Source organism: Centropristis striata, chromosome 20 (assembly GCF_030273125.1).
Source record: "Centropristis striata isolate RG_2023a ecotype Rhode Island chromosome 20, C.striata_1.0, whole genome shotgun sequence".
Taxonomy (NCBI): domain Eukaryota; kingdom Metazoa; phylum Chordata; class Actinopteri; order Perciformes; family Serranidae; genus Centropristis; species Centropristis striata.
This window is the reverse complement of record NC_081536.1, coordinates 6,004,114-6,023,426: the sequence shown is the minus strand read 5'-3', so window position 1 is coordinate 6,023,426 and position 19,313 is coordinate 6,004,114. Positions and strand designations below refer to the sequence as shown.

Here is a 19,313-nt window from a genome sequence, read left to right as displayed (position 1 = left end):
ACCTTGGGAAAAGTCTTTCAGTGCCACTTTTTGGCTCTGCATGTCAAATGAATCTGTTTTTTTAAACCTCAAAATCTTCTCCTCTCCTTCCCTGGCTCTGATAATTGGCTTCTTTTAAGATCCTTATTTCTCCTTGAAATAAAGATTGAAAGGTAAAGCTCAACACTCGCTTCAAGTTGGCTTAACTTTCTCGATTATCAGGGCCAACCCTCTCTGTGAATGATTCATGCACTTGAATGTTTGTCCATTTGTGCGTTCTCATTTATCAAACTCGTTTTATCCTATTTTTGTCCATCGCTGTATATCTGGTCTGTAATTATGCATACCGAAGGATCAAATACATAAAACTTAGTGTCAGTTTCTCTACAAGTTCACCCCAGGCTAAACAGACAAATGTTTCTGCTCAAGTTCTAGCTGAAAATAGGGTGGGCATTAAAGTAGATCGATGAGAGCGGTTGACTGTCTGCAGCCGGGGTATCATCCCTCCCCTAATGTCGTAAGCAGACGATAGTTTTGTTTTGTCTGTAAACAATACAGCATAATGATCACAGGCGAGCCATTTCCTCTGGGGGTAATATATAATATTTATTGCCCTTGATGTGCTCTATCTGGGCTGATGGCGCCTTCGAGACTGTGGCTTCTGTGTGTGCGCTGTGGTTTTTGGACCAGCAGATACAAGACTGACAGGAGAAAGGTTCCGACTTGTAGCTTCACCTCCAGCTGGCTGGTTGGTTGGCTGTGCTGCAAAAGAGCCTTGTATGTGGTCTGGAGGGCTATGCATTATGGAGCAGTCCATTTCTATAACACACACACACACACACACACACACACACACAGCCCATTTCCTCGACAGGAAGTTACAGCCATATACAGCCACGAAGGACACCGCTCTCCCTTGTTTGCGGTCTGAAGTAAAGCACGTTTTGTTCCGCCATCCGTGGGTGTATGTTTGTGCTTGTGCTCGCGTCTCCAACATTAGCCCAGAATGCCTGCCTGACATATGCCGGCCTGCCTGTACTGGCTGCTAAGCCCTATGCAGGCCTGTTAGGTTAAAAAAAAAAAAGCAGGCGCGCTGGTACCCTGGGAAGAAGAGCAATCGAAGGATGCAACAAAATAATTTCTGTTTAGTTTGCCTGCCGATGGTGATTACATTTACGCATGAGTCATCTCCAGAGCATCTGTCTCTGTTTGCCCATGTGTGTCTATTCAAATGTTGCCTGTCTGTCACCCATATTTGTTTGTGAGAGTCTTCCTCTAACTTTTCCTCCCCTGACCTCTTCTCTCACTGCTCACCCTTTTCCTTTCCTCAGCCCTCGAGAAATCCCCAGGCCCCATTTCCCCAGACTACGTGGAGATCGCGATATACTGTGCAGGCGTCTTCCTCATCGCCTGCATGGTGGGCATCGTGGTGGTGTGCCGCATGAGGAACACGGCAAAGAAACCCGACTTCGGGGGCCAGCCGGCGGTCCACAAACTGAGCAAGCAGATCCCTCTGCGCCGCCAGGTAACAGAAAGTAGATAAAGAGTTCTAAAGGCATTTAACACCCCTAGAGGAGAAAAACAAAGACAAAAAAAAACTTTACAAAAGAACATATAGGAGGATAATACTGAAAAATATATTAAAAGTTGCATGGTTTCAAAAATACTTATTCCGTTTTTATATTTTGTATTTAAAAAAAATCCACATTCCATAGTTTATACTGATATTTTCAACAATTTACATATAACTTCAATTACAAGGCATTTCTGAGCAAGTCAGCACTGCTCCCTGAAACAACAGAGTTTTTTTCCCTGTGTGAACCATGCTTTTCCCTCAAGGGAATCTAAAAGGTACAAAAAGTGTTGGATTACACTCTGCGAAGTGACTGATTCCTGTGTCAAGGTAAGGTTAGGGTGGAGAGAGGAGAGATGAGCCCCGGGGACAGTATCCAAGCTCAATGATCCACACACCTTCATCAAAATTACTGTTGTTGCTCACTTCTTAATGATCATTGAAATATAATATCTCGCCTCGAGATAGACTCTACTATAATGCTTAAGTGGGAAATTAAAGATATTTTCATATTAATGTGCTATGCTTACCAACATTCCTGGTAATTTCAGTTAAAGTACCACAGTCAATCACATTTACTCCTCTAGTGATGCCTTGGAGCTTTATCTTACCTATGAACCCAGACTCCGGTGATCAGCCAATCTTTCTACTCCTATAGGTGTCGGCAGACTCAAGCTCCTCCATGAACTCCAGTACGCCGCTGGTACGCATCACAACGCGGCGGAGCTCTGCGCACGATGAGCCAATCCCTGAGTACGATCTACCTGAGGATCCACGCTGGGAGTTTTCCAGAGACAGGTAAGCAACCTCTAATGTACATGATCACTTACCTCCAGTTATTTTGCATCAGAAACAAGTGAGACTGCATGGCAGAGTTGCCTGAAGCGGAAATCTGTCTCAAACTCATGTCAACTGAGCAGAGCGTAGAACATTTTTTTAGGAAACTGAGTCTTCAAGACAGTCTGAAACCTGAGGTTTTTGCTCACAGGGGTTACTTTTTTTTTTTTTTGCATGTTTACCACATTATTTGAAGCTTTGGCCACATTTAATATGAAAATCTGACTTTGTAACAGTACATGCATGACAGAAAATAAGGAAAAACATAACAGGTCCCCTTTAAGGAAACAAGAATTTGGGGATTCTTTTGGTTTCAGTTCTCATGAAGATTTAATGTTTTGCATTGAAAATTGTAATTATTGTGAATTGTAATTATGACCCTAATTGCAAGTTTTTACCATTTTGCAAAATGCAAATTACATATTATGTAAATCTGATTGAACTTCTGCATAAATCATTCAAAAACCTTTAAAATGTTGATTTGCTATGCAGTGGCACTTTTATTTAAAACAGGTGGTCATAAAAACATGCTCAGGCCTGCAGACAGTACTTGTTTAACAGAATGCATGATAACTGCCAGCGCTGCACCCTTACCTACTGTCCTCATTGCTAATATAACTATATTTTGCTAACAGGGCGCATCACAGTAGCTGATAAAAGCAACATTATTACATAATAAGCATGTTTTTGATTGTATCTGGGCTGCTAAATGATCAGATATCTATTGTTCTCGTTAAAGAGTGCCATTAAGCCTGATAGACAGCAGGCAATAATGACTAACTGCTGGATAATGTGTGTGGTGTCTGAGATAAAAGCTACTGATTCATCTGTTGGTGCTGTAGTAAAATGACCTGAACTTGGCACTCTGCCTGCCCAATGCCTCATCATTACAACGGCTGCTGCTGCGTCACACTCTCACTCACACACACAGTCACACACATGCTTCTGATGGTAAGTGTTAATTACTGGTTAGCACTCGCAGCTTTCATCTGCATGTTTGGGCTAGGAGTGTTTGCTCGGTTTCATACCAGAGGAATTAGCACCACTGAGGTTTCCATTTGTCACAGTTGCAGTGGCCGGTGATAAGCTTTTGGGCTGGATTTAATGGTACAGCAAAGGTTAGAGTGGTTTAATACCCACTTGAGGCCTCTGGTTTTGAAAGAAAAGGGAAAATCCCAAACCATAAACACCCAAGGCCTGTCTTTTATTAAAATGATTGTAAAAAGCTGTAAAAAGATGCTTGGATCAGACCATCAGTGGAAAAAACATTTCAGATGTAAAACTAGACTCTCTTGTGTTCATGCAGAATGGCATTTTGGGGGAAAAGTTGTGATTTTAATTGATGAACCCACCACATGGGATGTTTTGTCTAGGCTCAATAATTCTCTGTGTGGCTCTCTGTTGGGGTCTTTATTCCTCGCCTGTCATCCCAACGCCTGAGGGATCATGTCGGGATGGCAGGACGCTGAGGAATGCTAACGTTTGCGGTTTGCGTGGAGGAAAAATAACATTGATTATGTGTGGCTGGATGGACAGAATGGTTGCCATTGAGCGTGGACAGATAGGGGATTGTGTTACTGCGGCAGGGCGCCGGCCTCAGGCTCTGGGCTTTGCGGCATGCAGTGTGAGTGTTTACATAGCCAGGACACTGGGCCTTAGGGGTGGGGCTACACCTGTCAATCAAATGGAAAAGCTCCAAGGTGGATTTAGGGCTGTTGGATTAGGGCAGAAATCATAACCACAATAATTTTTGGTCAATATTGAGATCATGATAATTTTACATTATCACTCATTGACCTTTGAGACACTTATTTATATACTTTAAAAAAAAAATTGTATTATTTGATTTTCTTTTTCTTTAAATATAATTCAACTGAAAAACAAAGAAAAAATAATTGAAAAAAATTTAGCAAAATAAATAAAATAAATATATGTAATGATAATGTGCAATATATATAAATATACATTTAAATAAATAATGAATTATAAAATAAATATATTTATTTATTTAAAAAAAAATTTAAAGACATTAATGTCAATGATGGGGTCTGATTGATAGTTGTGAAAGAGATAGTTGTGAGTATAGTTTCCTCACTATATGAATCAGTGTAATATATCTTGGACATGAAGTTTAACACACCAGTGATTCTGACATGACTTCAAATAAAATAGCACTTAAATTTCCATCTGGTCTTGTAGTCAGGCCCACCTGTATGGCAACACAAAGCCAGCATTCCATCCGTCACAGGCTAATGTGTCAGGGCTAAGCTAAGCCCTGTGTAATGACTTGTAAAGAGTGTATATTGGAACATGCCAAGGCAGGGTAAACAGTTTAGAAATGAGTGCCTCTCCCTGGCTTTATCAGGTGATTATCGTTGCCATGTCTGCTTTTCTACCTACTGCCCTGGCACGGGCTGCAGTCACCACGCCAATAAAGCACTCACACAGACACAATCTGATTGAAACAGAGAGAGCGATGTAGTGAAAAAAAAGCAAAGGGTGAGGTTGAGAAACTGGCTTGGTGCCTGGTTTCATTACCTCTCTCTCGCGCTCTCACTCTATCTAACCTGTTTATTTCTGCACAGGGAGTGAATCGATGTCACAGTCAGGTCAAGTCGATGAGTTTCAGTTTGTGTTCCAGTTGCTAAACGGCTTCCTGTCTGTTTTTCTTGTTTCCCTCTTTGTGTTTGCCGTCCAGGTTGACCCTGGGCAAGCCCCTCGGTGAAGGCTGCTTCGGCCAAGTTGTAATGGCAGAGGCCCTGGGCATCGATAAGGACAAACCCAAGGAGGCTGTGACGGTCGCTGTCAAGATGCTGAAAGGTAGGTTGTAATGGTAAACTCGTGCTTAAAAAATCAGACTGATGGGATAAGACTGCTTCATTATGTCTTGGTGGCAACCTGAGAACATTTTATATGTGATTTATGCTGCAGTGAGAGTTCAGTAAAGGTGCAAGGTGGAGCCTGGGGCTGTCATTATTATGTGTTATTGGTGGTTGCTGAGTGACGGATAGGAGAAGGCGGGTTGTGTAGGTAAGGGTTAGGGGCGGTCACATACCTGACCCCAGAGCAGCAGCTGGCTGGAGCTCAGTCAGCACCCACACAAAGAGGCAAGTCACACGAGCAGCACTGCTATGATTAATGAAAGCAGCAGGAGGGGGGGCGGTTTGGGGTTAAGGTGGGGGCGGTTAGATCAGGTACAGCAGAAGGCTATTGGACCAACCTTGACAATGGGAAACTGCTCTTTAGGTAAATGGTGCAGAGGAATGCAGGCAATGCCATTCTGACTGTCTGGATACCTGTGCTGGCTCAATCAGCCCCATGAAAAAGGAGCCTGTGCAGCAGATAATGAATCCAGATTGAACGTCTTTAATTCCTCCTCCTCCCTCCGCCCTGGCACTGAAAGGATGCCTCTGTAGTCTGTGTGAGGAGCTTCCCTCGCCGCAGTAACTTTAGCCCACATTGTCTGTCAGTCGCACTTAATCAGAAGCACCTACAAAACAAGGTGTTGTCTCACGGGGCAGATAGGGAGTCAAAAGGGTTAGAAGGAAGACAGGACCAGGCTGCGTTTGTTTCCCCTGCCAACCTTCAATAAAATTTCCTCTGCTCTTAGATGACGCCACTGAGAAAGACCTGTCTGACCTGGTGTCGGAGATGGAAATGATGAAGATGATCGGCAAACATAAGAACATCATTAATCTTTTGGGGGCCTGTACACAAGATGGTGAGTAAAGTACCGTATGAAGGGAATACACATGTGTTTTATCTGTAATACACTGATAATATTACATCATTGGTTGGTAAAGTATTCAGTGAACAGGGTCCCTTTAGTTACTGGAAATCACTGAAAACGAGGTTTAAAAAGTGCTTGAATTTTGAAAGAAGTGCTTGAAGCAGCTTCAAAAAGTCGTACTGTACTGTAAAGCTGTCACTGAACATAATTTTGGTTGTTTATACCACAATAACATTTTTATTAATGTAATAAAGAAGTGAAGTAATAAGTATACTGTTTGCACTGTAATTTACCACAGCTGTAAGGTGCTAGAAACGTTTTAAAATTCACCTTAAAAAAGGTGCTTGAATTTGACTTTGGAGAAGGTGTAGGAACCGTGAGTGAGACATGTTAACTTTGTATATAGTGCAATGCTAAAGGTTGCTGCACACTTCAAACAAATTCATAAAACGTGTCATCAGACGACATCAGACAGGGAGTGAAGGGTAAGGTAGGACACAGAAGCCATTTGTATGTTATATGGAGACATCTGATTTTAATTGGATGTGAAGAGTGGATAAAAAACTCTCAGAAAGTTTATGTCTCAGAGCCACGCTTGAATATCAGTGGAAGCACGAAAAATGAAAAGAAATAATATGCAATCCACTCGCAATTATCCCCCTTTTCACACCTAAACAAACCGAAGTAGGGATGGGAATTGAGAGCCGGTTCCAGCTGAGAACAAATTCAAATTGTCTGATCCTTCATAATCATATGCATCCAAGCTTATCATTAATACTACATGTTTTTCTGACAGTTGCACTTGCAAAACAATGGCATGAAACTCTTAAGTTTAATGCTGGAAACTATAAACGAGGAGAAATCATGGCTGAGAGGACGAAACAGTACAAAGCATGTGACAGACTGTTTCCACACTCTGCAGAAAATTGATCAGGAATCAATAAAGAATCGGATCAATAAGCAGAAATGATAAATGCACTGGTATCAATATAATCTTATCAATGTCGATTCCTACTTTTTTGTCCTTGCAGCAAATAATGGTGGATTAAATTTTAGTTTTGGTGCATAAATGCCAGGATGTAGCAAACAGACTTAACATTCTAACTAGAGGTGTCTCTTCTTTATGCACCGTATTCTATTAAAAATTCTCTCTGCATTTTGTTCAGTGTGACTCTCTGTCAAAGGGAATAATTTATGTCCAAGAAGTAATGCTGGGTCTTCTCTCCGCTACAGGCCCTCTGTATGTGATAGTGGAATACGCCTCCAAAGGAAACCTCAGGGAGTACCTGCGAGCCCGCCGGCCGCCCGGCATGGAGTACTCCTATGACATCGCCCGTGTCTCAGACGAACAGCTTACTTTCAAAGACCTGGTCTCCTGCACTTATCAGGTGGCAAGGGGCATGGAGTACCTCGCATCACAGAAGGTAAGAACACAAACAAAATGTTTCTCACATCAGGCCCCCTGTCGACAGATCACTGTGCCACTACACAGAGTACTTGATGTAGGTTTTATGTAGTGTACGGTGTAGTGTAGTGTTTTTATGTCGGGAAGCCTGCAAGTGCGTCACTGTGGGAATATTGTCTCCTAAAAACACTTCTCTGACCCCCTGCCCAATCCCTGCATTGTCTCTCATCGTGACAAAAGCTCCTCTGTGTACAAGAACTGCGAGGTTTTCACAATGGGGGTATGGCAATGTTGGCCAAACGCAGCCTCACGCTCCCTCTCACTGTTGGAATGTGACAGAGCGTACTGTCTCTCACGCACACACACACACACACACACACACGGACGTGCTTGCACATGCGCGCTGATGCACAGAAACAACCCCGACCATGTATGTGCTAAAGTATGTGAGGAATCCTAACTTATCCAGACATGTCGGTGCAGTCGTTGTGGCGTCATGTTATGCAGTCAAGTGCTACCTCTGTGCAGGAGATTTCTGGATGATTACATGCACCACAAACATCTTAACACCATTCCAAATTAAGTATACACCTGTTTCAGAGTTGATTTATTTATGCAGTGAGGTCACTGTCTTGTTCTTCTCTTCCCCGTCATTTTTTCCCACTCTCTGACCTCCCCTCTTTTCCCTTCTCCCCTCTCATTTCTCACTCTCTCCATCCCAGTGTATACACAGAGACCTGGCAGCCAGGAACGTCCTGGTCACGGAGAGCAACGTCATGAAGATCGCTGACTTCGGCCTGGCCAGGGACGTCCACAACATCGACTACTATAAAAAGACGACAAATGTGAGTCCTCAACCTGCGACACACTGAGGAGCGAAATGTTTTTGACAGTGTGAGATTAGTCCACTTGTCTCTCTCTCTTTTTTCTAATTCCCTCCCTTCCCTCATCTTTCTATTCCACTCTTCCCCTCGGCTGGTGTCTTGGCAGAAGCCGCAGGTTCCCAGGCCGCCTGTGAATGTAGTGCTTCTGGAGACTCTGCCTTGTTTATCCCTCAGTCTCTTGTTCCTTTAGTTCCATAGACACTTATACAATTAGCCAGAAAGAGAGACAGAGTGAGAGGGAGAGGGGAGCGGCTTAAACATAATTGACATTTCCATAGTGGCCCAGTGGTGTCTTTCTTTCCCACCGCGGAGCAGCATTGCCTGCACATCCTCATTTAGTATGCATGGCTGGCTTTTCATCGCATGCACAATCATGAGGAGAACTAGCTGACAACAACAACAACAACAATATGCGGTGATGTTGATGGTAATAATGATTAGGACAATGACAGCAGCGACAATGAGGATCACTTTCGTTAAACTAATCGAGACAGGGCCGTCATTGTAGCGACACAATCATTTTATTCCTTTTATGTCTTGTACCTTTTTATAAATATCACAGGGACAATTTACAGCAGCCTTGTTATGGTTAAATATCCATCATATCGTCTTAATATAATGAATAAAAAACAAATTTAACCCTCCTGTTATGTTTGTTCTTTCAGGAATAGCAATAACCCGGGGCATGTTTAATTATCCCAAAGGGTCAGAAACTAAAAAATTCCAATAAACGTTGTTTAAATTTCATTGATTACTCCATTACTATCCATTTCAATCAATATTTAGAGCAGTGGTGTTCTTTACCTGTCAAAGATCATGGTTTAATGAGGATTATAAACTCTTTTTTCATTAAAACATTTTTTTTATGTACATTGGAAAGACCTACATATAAAATACAATTGTGTTACACAACATTGATTAAAAAAAATATATATATTTTTTTTTTTTAATGAAAAAATACTTTTAACTTCTACTTTGAAATGGGTCAGTTTGACCTGCAACATAAGAGGAGGGTTAAAGACTTGAACTCAACTAAACTCAATTTGACAAAAATAAAAAAAGACTTGCAACTTGACTTGGACTTAAACACTAGTGCTTCATTATTTCACTTGGACTTGAGCCTTTTGACTTGAAAAGACTTGATACTTTCCCCCAAGCCATATATGCTATATGTTATGAATTGTTTTATGTTGATAATTCTTTATGATTAAGTTAAATCGCACTTATTTCAACAAATACATACATATTTAAAAAGCATTCATGATTGAAACATTTTTTAATATATTTTATTTTGGTTTTAAGTTTAGGGCTTGAGTCTTGAATTGTGACTCAAATGACTTGGTCCCATCTCTGAAATACATGTTTATTCATACAGACAATATGAGAAAAATCGCTTTTTGAACATTAAAGCATATAAACATGTTCTAGTAGGAACCCAGAATACAAGTATGAACCTAAGCGTAATTATGTCCCTGTTAAAAAAAAGCTGAAATATCTGTTTTATAACTAAATATTTGTTTCATCCCTCCATTTAATGTCTGATAAGGTTATTCTTGCATTAGCCTACCACACAGATATTGACTGAGGCCTTCTTGTCAGCTATGCTTAGCTTCCCAGCCAGTGTTTTAATACCGCATGGAGATAAACTCTCTCCTTTATCTGTGACCCTGTTTATCAGCTCTGTTCCTTTAACAATGTAAACGTTCCTCTGGGAAATCCTCCTCCCAGACAGTCTCTCTAGTGCCTTATTCCCCAGACTGCTTTCACGTATCGGCCTTTCCAGGAGTAATGAGATCTGCCAGCAGTGAATGAATTCAAACATGCTTATCAGGCCAGAAATGAAGGAATCCAGGGATGGCTTGTGTGTAGATTTACTCTGACCTCTCACCTGTTTCCCTCCTCAGGGTCGTCTCCCGGTAAAATGGATGGCTCCAGAGGCGCTGTTCGACCGGGTCTACACGCACCAGAGTGATGTGTAAGTAACTGTTTATGTGTCCCACCAAAACCTCAGTGACATAGAAAACACACGGCAGCGATGCAAATTAACCTATAATACAAAAAAACACACTAGCTCTGCTGTTTTGCCTGCAGAGGGTTGTTTTTCAGGGAGTGGGTGAGGTGTTTTGGTGCAGCCCTGGTGAGTGTTAGGTGGGGGGTGGCTGCCTATTGGGGGCCAGCACTGGCCGTTCTGTGGCAAAAGTGAGGATTTCACGCTAGACTTGTAGCCAATGCCGTGTTACTAATCTGACCGGCTTCAAAGGGCCCTGGAAGGAGCTCGGAGCCCACCAGCACCTCCTCCTCCCCAACAGCTCACCCCTCGCTCCTCCGGCTCGGCTCGGAAGTCTCCCCTCCTTTTTGGGCCTCCACACATGTCTAAATGCAACAATGCTGGGTCCCTCCAGTGTAGGCCTCATCCTCCTCTTCCTTTAACCCCCTGCCATCCCCTCTTCACTCTCCTCTCCTCATTCAGCAGCACTTTGAACATGTGGCTCATCGTTTTGGAGCTGTTCCATGATCAAAATAATCCCCCCCCCCACTCCTCCTCCTTTCACCCTTTTTATTTTCATTCATCTGGTATGTGAATTGCTGACCCGTCTCTGTCTCTCTCTCTCTCTCTCTCTCTCTCTCTTTCTCTCTTGCTCTCTCCCCTTTTTTAAGTTCAAGAGTGCTCATTCTAAAAACAGAACAAAGGAAGAGCGTCCCTCTCTTTTTGGTGTTTGAGTCTTATGTGTTCTGACAGCGTTGTTTGAAGTTTCTGCTCCAGACACTGGCGGCAGAAAGTGTATGTGGCAATTAGATAAATGCCTTGCATGCTGACCCCTGGGAAAGGAGATTTTTGTGTGTGTGTGTCTATGAGTCATACACCAGTAGCACACTAAACATAGCACTTATCCAGTTAAGCACATGGACAGAGGATCTCTCCACTGTCCATGTTTGTGTGTGTGTACATAAATAATATGAGTACATACACATTATGCCCTTCATGTTCCATGGCGCAGCACCAATCAATAACCTGGAGGAGTACAGGGGGTGCAGGGATGAAGTGGCCACTGTAGTCCGTTCAATCGGCTCACAGCTAATTACGTTTCATCACTCACTTTTAGTAATTGCCTTTTTCACGTGGCGCATGAAGGGAGGAGTTAGATGAGGAGAGAGGCGTTGGGGAGGTGGAGAGGGGTGGGCTTAAACATCACCAGAAACGTAGGCGATCCATACATGACATCAGATTAAATGAATACATGAATTCCAATGAAAGTCGCCCCTTGCTGTTTTGACAAATGGGCCCATGGGACTTAGCTCTGGCTGGCTTACGTATAGGTAAAGAGTTGTGGCTCGAGCCCAGAAAAGGTATCATGGCCAGGCTTGGTGCAGGCAACGTGGGCGATCTCTGACATTTGTATTCATGTTGCTGTCAGTCGATATACACAGAACTGCTGGAGATATGACTGTAATTAGATTGGAATACTCCAGAATATGAAGCATGCTTTTATACTAATCGGTAGTATTTGCATCCAGATGGCTTGAATACATTTGTGCACTCCGGACGCCAGGTCAGTTAAAGTGACCCGCAGCATGTTGGTTTGTTTATTTGGCGAGTCAAGGTTGGACTGCACTGAGCAACAGGTTGACAAGCACTGAGAGACAGTTACAAAGTAGTGCAGAAAGGAGAGATGAGTGTGTCAACAAGGGGAGAGATACGTTGCAGTGATAGAGGAGAGAACAAACCCAGGGCTGGTTGTGTAAACAGATGGAGGAGCTGATAAGCGCCACAACCTGCCTGTCCGTGTATACTTGCCTGGTTGGACCACTAACATGGCCTGTGGCTGCTTGAATGTGCATTTGTCAGCGTGTCTGTTTGTTATAATGCAGCCTTTGTGTGAAGATGAATCAAACACGTTGTCGGTGCTAGAATGATTCATTTGACACACTGTGGATCCACAGTTTGTAATATAAACATGCAAGCGTGACAGTGATGTAAATCAGTGGCGTGGAGTCACTGAGATTTAACCACACCAGGATGAGGAAGTAGTTAATATTTATAGTCACTAGCCATCTCTGGGCCTCTCCCTCCTCCTTTGTCAGCTGTGGGTGGTCCACTGTTTGTTTTGGTGTGGTGTGACTGGACAATGCCAGCCTGTGTGACCGGCCAGTCGGGCACAAAAGCCATCATTGAGATCAGCTCCAGAGTGGCACTGGGAGCGGGTTCACGCCACAAGCCACCGGACGGCAGAAAGAGGGCATTGACACCACTGCGGTCACACTGTTGAAGTTGTTTCCAAACTTTGGCCAAGTGACTCCATGTAAATGATCTCTAGCTTAAAGGAAAGTGACACTTATTAGGCCTAATGTTATTTAAACTGGCAATAAAAAATGTTTTTGCTTGAACTTGTAATGGTGAAGTAAGTGTTGACTGCACAATGTAGCCCAATGGCTATAAAATAATGACAGCATCATGTTATTATTGGATCCTTATAAGACAATAAGCCTATGACATGTTTTTTTGGATGGTCCCTGATATAAATACATTACATAAAATAACAGCAATGCTTCACTACTTCCGTTATTTTCTTTCACAATGAAAGCATTTTATTGCAGCTCAACAAAATAGCTAAGAACTAAACAAAATATCTCATAGCTCAATAAAAAGGCTCACAACTCAATAAAGTAGCTTACATTAGCTATCCACAGGTAGCTGAAATCTCAAACAATGGTATCAGCACTGGGAGTGGGGTTCAAATTGAGATTCTTATGGTTGTTTCTTGCTTTGGACAGTAGCCAGGCTGCTAGCAATAGCCAGGCTGCTAACACTAAAACAAACCAAGCCATGACCATCTCATATCCACTCATCTGATAGCAAGAAGACAAGTTTGGTGTCTGTCTTGCAGCCTTTTATTCTGCAAAGCTCTTTAAAAGCCAATTTGAGATTTACTCTTGTCTAGCAGCCTCTTGCTCGGTCACCTCCTCTTGCTGAACACAGTTCCGTCATTCTTGACCATATTTGTAATGTGTTTCTGTGTTTGTCTCCCCAGCTGGTCATTTGGGGTGCTGATGTGGGAGATCTTCACCCTAGGGGGCTCCCCCTACCCCGGCATCCCAGTGGAAGAACTCTTCAAGTTGCTCAAAGAGGGACATCGCATGGACAAGCCTGGCAACTGCACCAACGAGCTGTAAGAGTTTTGCCTTTTTTTCTACCAAATGTCACCCAAAATACACACTAGCTCTTACACCAATCCAAGTCTCCATTAGATCCATGACTCTGGAGCTCTGTGTCCACTCTGTCGGGCCTCTTTGCAGCTGTGACTGGCTGCTATCAGTGTCCTCATTCACAATGAGTCCTCTGCAGTCCGCGGACAATGGTTACAGCTCTGCTGCGGTGCCACACTGAGAGGGTTGATGGAGAACAAAGTAGAGACAGACACAATGGCGGTGCATGACACATTAGAGTATTGAAAAAACCCCAAACACTTCTAGGCATGTTTATGATCAGCAGCAGGCCATCAAAATTCTCTCAGTTATTGATGGCAGACTGGAATAAATCTCAAAATAAGATAGTGTCAGAGAACACCAGCTGTTTTGATTTATTCACAACATCGATGTCTGAGTCCAGAGGCATAAATCATTCAGCAAGCAAATTTTCAAACTTGAATACAAGGTGAGGAGTGGCACGGCTTGAGTTTAGACAGGCTAAATAATGCCTGCAACACTTCCCTGAATTACTCTGTTCTGTCTCCTTTAATCCGCTGTTCTCTTTGGGTAAACAGTTTCTTTTTTTCTCCCTCAGGTACATGATGATGAAAGACTGCTGGCATGCCATCTCATCCCACAGACCCACCTTCAAGCAGCTAGTAGAAGATCTGGATCGCATCCTCACCCTCAACACCAACGAGGTGAGTTCAGCTCTGTCATTCATCTTCTTATTCCATTAAGTTCATGGATTCAGGGTGGTCAGAAATCATGCTTACAAAAACCATAAAATTTCCTGGCAAATCCGACATTTTATAACAATAAAATAGAATAATACGATACATTCCTCCACACAATAACATGTTTCTCAGTCCAAACTAAATCCCACTCTTGCCAGTGCATACAGGGTTCAGCAGAATGTTGCTGAAAGCTTTAGGAGCATTAACAGCCACGCTGCTGACACAAGGCCTAAATGGTGACCAAAAAAATGGCCGTATGATTTGATCCAGGCCCAACATGGCCGCTACGGCCCAGTGAAGTTGGCCAATCATCACATTCATGCCTTGCTCCCTACAATGGGCTGCATTTCTTTCCATTCCCCTTACTGTCGAATGTGATATCCGAGTGCGGACCTGAAAAGAGGCCGTCGATGGAAAGCTGTCAAGACTCGTCTGCTCTTGAAGCTCGAACTCCATGAATTTATGCCAAAAAAGCCCAAGTTTGAGTTTGAACTTTTGAAATGTAATAAAGCGCCCTTTTCTTGCCTTTTCCCCCCTCCTCCTTTCCCTCTGCCCCAAACCGCTGGCAGATGTGGAGGTCTTTAGTAATGTGAGCCTTCTCGTGTTGAGCTGGGAAAATGGAAGCCAGCGCTCATTTTCTAGAAAACCCCAAGAACTCTTCCTCCTCAAAACTAGTCCCAATAACAGCTATGAAAGACGAGCATGAGGGGAAAAAAGGCTGACATGAAAAGACAAAAACAACTTCACAACACTGGGCTCAGCCAAAAATTAATGACAGGATTTCTTGGAGCTTTCATCTTCATTTTTTGGGAGGGGTGGCGGGGTGGTGAGCATTGTGTTCTGCCAGCTTCTTGAGTCTTCTCTCGACATCTTATAGTGTTTATGTTGGATGTTTCAGATGTCAGATAAGTTTGGACCATAGACTGTGTAAAATAAGTCTCCCATTAGTTAGTGGACGACAGTTTTGAAGCTCTGAGTTTTACATTTTGGCCGTCATTAGTTTGTTTTTTCTGGAATCAGAGCATTTATTGAGTATTTTAGTCTAAATGGGATCATAATTTAAATAAATAAGATGCACATTATGCTGTTTTGACAAAGACTTGGAACTAGCAATTGAAATCATAAACTCATTAGAAAAATATTTTGTGAGATAATAAATCAAGTGAGAAGTAGGTTTATTTTTTCATAGCCTTCTATACAATTGACCAGTGGCAATAGCCAGCAGGGCTATTAGGGGGAAAAATGCAGAAAGGAGGCCTGAACTGTGAAGGGGTGACATCAAGGCTGGAGAGCCACATCTCTTCCCAGGTCTCTGGTCTAAGCCAGTCCTCTTTTCCCCAACCTCCCAACCACATAAAACCATTTCGTAGTGGACCAAAACCGCAACAATCTTAAAGCTATGTTGGATCAGCCAGCAGTCCAATATTCAATTTACTGCCTATTATTCCTGCAAATATTTTCATACAGTATCCAGTTTAAGATTATTTTTTCTGTTCTGTTTCATAAGTCCTTCCACTGTGATTTGGCATGGTTTAGATAAATATTACAATGAAGGTGATACTCTTCTCCCCCACCTCTCTCACTCTGTTCTGGAAAGTCCCTGGTCTTGTTGACTGGGTTTCAGCGCTATATTTATGTTCTCCTGTTTGCTCTAGGTCTTCTGCCTCTCACTCCTTTCCCTTTTTGTAACATATGAGCTTGTGTCTGAGTGTAAATTATCTCACCCAACCCTCTCTCTTCCTGTGTCTGTGTCTGCAGGAGTATCTGGACCTGTGCGCCCCAACAGAGCAGTATTCCCCCAGCTTCCCTGACACTCGCAGCTCCTGCTCCTCCGGTGACGACTCTGTGTTTTCCCACGATCCCTTACCGGACGAGCCCTGCCTCCCCAAGTACCAGCACATCAATGGAAACGTCAAAACATGAGCCCTCACCCACCCTCTCTATCCCAGCTTGACCTGTCCCAGTCTTACCCCCATCGACGTCCCAAAACACACGTAGCACAGACGTTCCCTCTCCGGGATCCTCCCAACCTCCTGCCCCCCCATCACCCCCTCTGGCTCCCAGTGGACTAATGGACCCAGATGGGACTGGGCTGGCGGCAGCGCTGCTCATACTGCCATGCACACACACTACATACACGAGTGCTCACATGAGGTCTTAAAGGGGAGGACAGGGACCCCGCAGAGGCGTTTTTTTTTACTGACTGAATGAATTGACGCTCCCTGGGGACCTTCCTCCTCCTCTTCCTTGTTTAAAACACACAGACGTTTCAGTTCGGTTCTCATGTTTGTACCCGGATTTTTTTTTTGTTTTTATCCACAATCGACGACGTTGGTGATCCCTTTCCAGTGGCTGGCATTCCAAGACTGTTATTTGCTCCTGGAGGAATGTATGGACCGATGTGAACTTATAAAAAAAAAAACAAGGGACTAGAAGAGGATGACGAATAGGAAAAAGGACTGAGCTTCAACTAACAAAACAGAGGAATAGAAGGGGAGCACATATAGAAACTGCTCTCCTGTTTATTTTGTAATATTGATGCATTTCTTTTTCAGTTCTCTTGATAAACCTTCCCAATTATCCTGGAGAGAAGAAATACACAGTATAATGTATAGTGCTGGGTATATTTGTAAATATATTCAAAAATGTATAAATATATATTATATATTTACAATGAATTATTTTTTGTATGGACTCCGAAATAACCCCAACCCTTCCCACCCTACTTTGAGTTTGAGGCAGGTATTCTAACAGGTTATGTGTCCTATATTTCTCTTCACACACAAACTCACACATACAGACATGGATACACACTTTAATACACACAAATGCCTGTTTTACTCTCATTAAGTAACACAGTTGAGTATTGGCTTTCAGGGACTGAGGTAGCATGTTAATTTATTGACTTATGTTTTTTGAAATGAATCAAAAAAGTCTGGAAAAAAAGAACAAAAACAATATGGCAGAAATGATGACATTAATGATGCTGATAATACATAAATAATCCATTAAATTTATGGTAATTTAAAATGATCTTTCAGCAGTAACAGAAAAAAAAGCTATTTTTAGTGGGTTTGAAAGATCCAGGTTTTGTAAGTTTTATATATGAATGTGAATATTAAGTTAAATTTAAAAACTGTACATTTTATAGTCAGCTAATCCCTTTCTTATGTAGATGTTGATGCCATTTCTATCCAGTCATTTTACTCTTTCTTAGCTTTGCTTTAGGAAACGAGATTGATTTCTGGATATTTATATATGATTGACAGAAAAAGATTTTGGAAATACCTACTAGCAATCCGCTCCCTCACTTTAGACAAAATATAGACTCCAAATTTCCTCGACAGAATTGAAAGCTGAAAAACAAAGTATTAAATCATTCAAGTGTTTTTTGTCTTTTTCTACTGGACCAACTTTAAAGATGTTCTTTTGCAAGTGTTCATGCCACATTTGCGAAATAAATGATGGAAAAACATTCTTGTGCTAATCTCTGACTTTGTTGGGTGTTAAGTTTTGCTTTCTTTGCCGTGAATGGCAGAGATAACTGAGAGATAAAGCTGGATTTGTTTTATTTTTCTAAGTTGGAAGAATGTCTCTTCATTAACTGCACATTCCTCTGAGTTATTTTTTTTAATGGGCAGAGTTGAATTAGCTGTCATTACTAAGTGCTCAGTGCTTTTGAGGACAACGTTTTTTTCTTGTATGCTTTGATTCTTTATTTATTATGTGAGGAGAAGGATTTACCACCATATCTGCAATTAACTGCAGGGGCTCAGTAAGTGACTCAGACTCATAATTTTACATAAAGGGATAGTTTAGGGTTTTTGAAAGTGGGGTCATGTGAGGTTTTATAGACCAATTTACTGTTTACCAGCAATGATGCGGGCAGAAACAAATACTATTAACGACCGATCTCTGAAAACATTCAGGAAATAGAGGGAAACAGAAGTTCATGGGTAACTATGTCTGGTATTGCTGTTTGGTGTCAGAACATGATTAGTGAAAAACAAACTGTCCCTCATTCTCATCGAATACTTTGTTAAAGACTCCCTTTGTAACTGGACAGAGACGTTAGACAGATGGACTGGACAGCTGAAATCATCCGTATTTCATCCGTATTTATGGCCATTTCTGGCCATATTATGCTCTAATATGTATCAACAGACTATAATTGACACATTTTAAGCATTTTTAGGCATTTTAAAATTTGACAATTTTTGACAAAAATCGACATGCTATAGTATGACTTTTTTGTGAAGGGGGTCATTTTGGACATCCCATAATATGGTGTTTTTCTGTCATTTCTGGACAAATTATACTCTATAATGTATCAACAGACTATAATTGACCCATTTTAAGCATTTTTAGGCACTTTAAAATTTGACAATTTTTGACAAAAATGAACATGCCATAGTATGACTTTTTTTGAAGGGGTCATTTTTGGACATCCCATAATATGTTTTTTTTTCGCTATTTATGGACAAACTATACATAAGAGACTATAATTGACCCATTTTAAGCATTTTAAAATTCGACCATTTTTGACAAAAATCGACATGCTATAGTGTGATTTTTTTTGAGGGGGCCATTTTTGTATGTCAGATAATATGGTGGTTTTTTTTAAGTTTTTAACCATCTTATGCACTAACATGTATTAACAGACTATAATTGACCCATTTGAAGAATTTTTAGGCATTTTAAAATTTTGCCTTTTTTGAGAAAAAAACGACCTTAACCTACATAAGTTTTCCTGATGGGCGAAGGCTTCATGCAAAACTGCTAAGCTCAGCACAAACACAGAATAAATGTGATCAAGTTAGATAGTGAATTCATGCTACTGGCCCAAGCAATTTTGTTAATGAAGAGGGAACTCATCATTGTCATGATAGTGTGGCTTAGTGTCACATACAGTCTGACTTTGATCTGACAAAGAGTCTTTGTTAGACTAATAGGTGCTCTGATTAGCTGATTGATTTCCCTT

General features: G+C 41.9%; 1 protein-coding gene across 2 annotated transcripts in view; it reads left to right on the top strand.

Moving 5' to 3' along the window:
- fgfr2 (fibroblast growth factor receptor 2) overlaps window positions 1-17,153 on the top strand; it is a 43,263-nt gene extending 26,110 nt beyond the window's left edge. The window contains exons 9-18 of one of the 2 annotated variants that reach the window (XM_059358813.1): window positions 1,344-1,504; window positions 2,211-2,350; window positions 5,088-5,209; window positions 6,000-6,110; window positions 7,353-7,543; window positions 8,247-8,369; window positions 10,313-10,383; window positions 13,439-13,576; window positions 14,191-14,296; window positions 16,091-17,153. In XM_059358813.1, the coding sequence (XP_059214796.1) occupies window positions 1,344-1,504; window positions 2,211-2,350; window positions 5,088-5,209; window positions 6,000-6,110; window positions 7,353-7,543; window positions 8,247-8,369; window positions 10,313-10,383; window positions 13,439-13,576; window positions 14,191-14,296; window positions 16,091-16,255 (1,328 nt within the window). In that variant the 3' untranslated portion in view covers window positions 16,256-17,153. Of the gene's footprint in view, window positions 1-1,310; window positions 1,505-2,210; window positions 2,351-5,087; window positions 5,210-5,999; window positions 6,111-7,352; window positions 7,544-8,246; window positions 8,370-10,312; window positions 10,384-13,438; window positions 13,577-14,190; window positions 14,297-16,090 lie in introns of both variants that reach the window. The other variant, XM_059358812.1, reaches the window with a different exon arrangement.
- The last annotated feature ends 2,160 nt before the right edge of the window (window positions 17,154-19,313 follow it).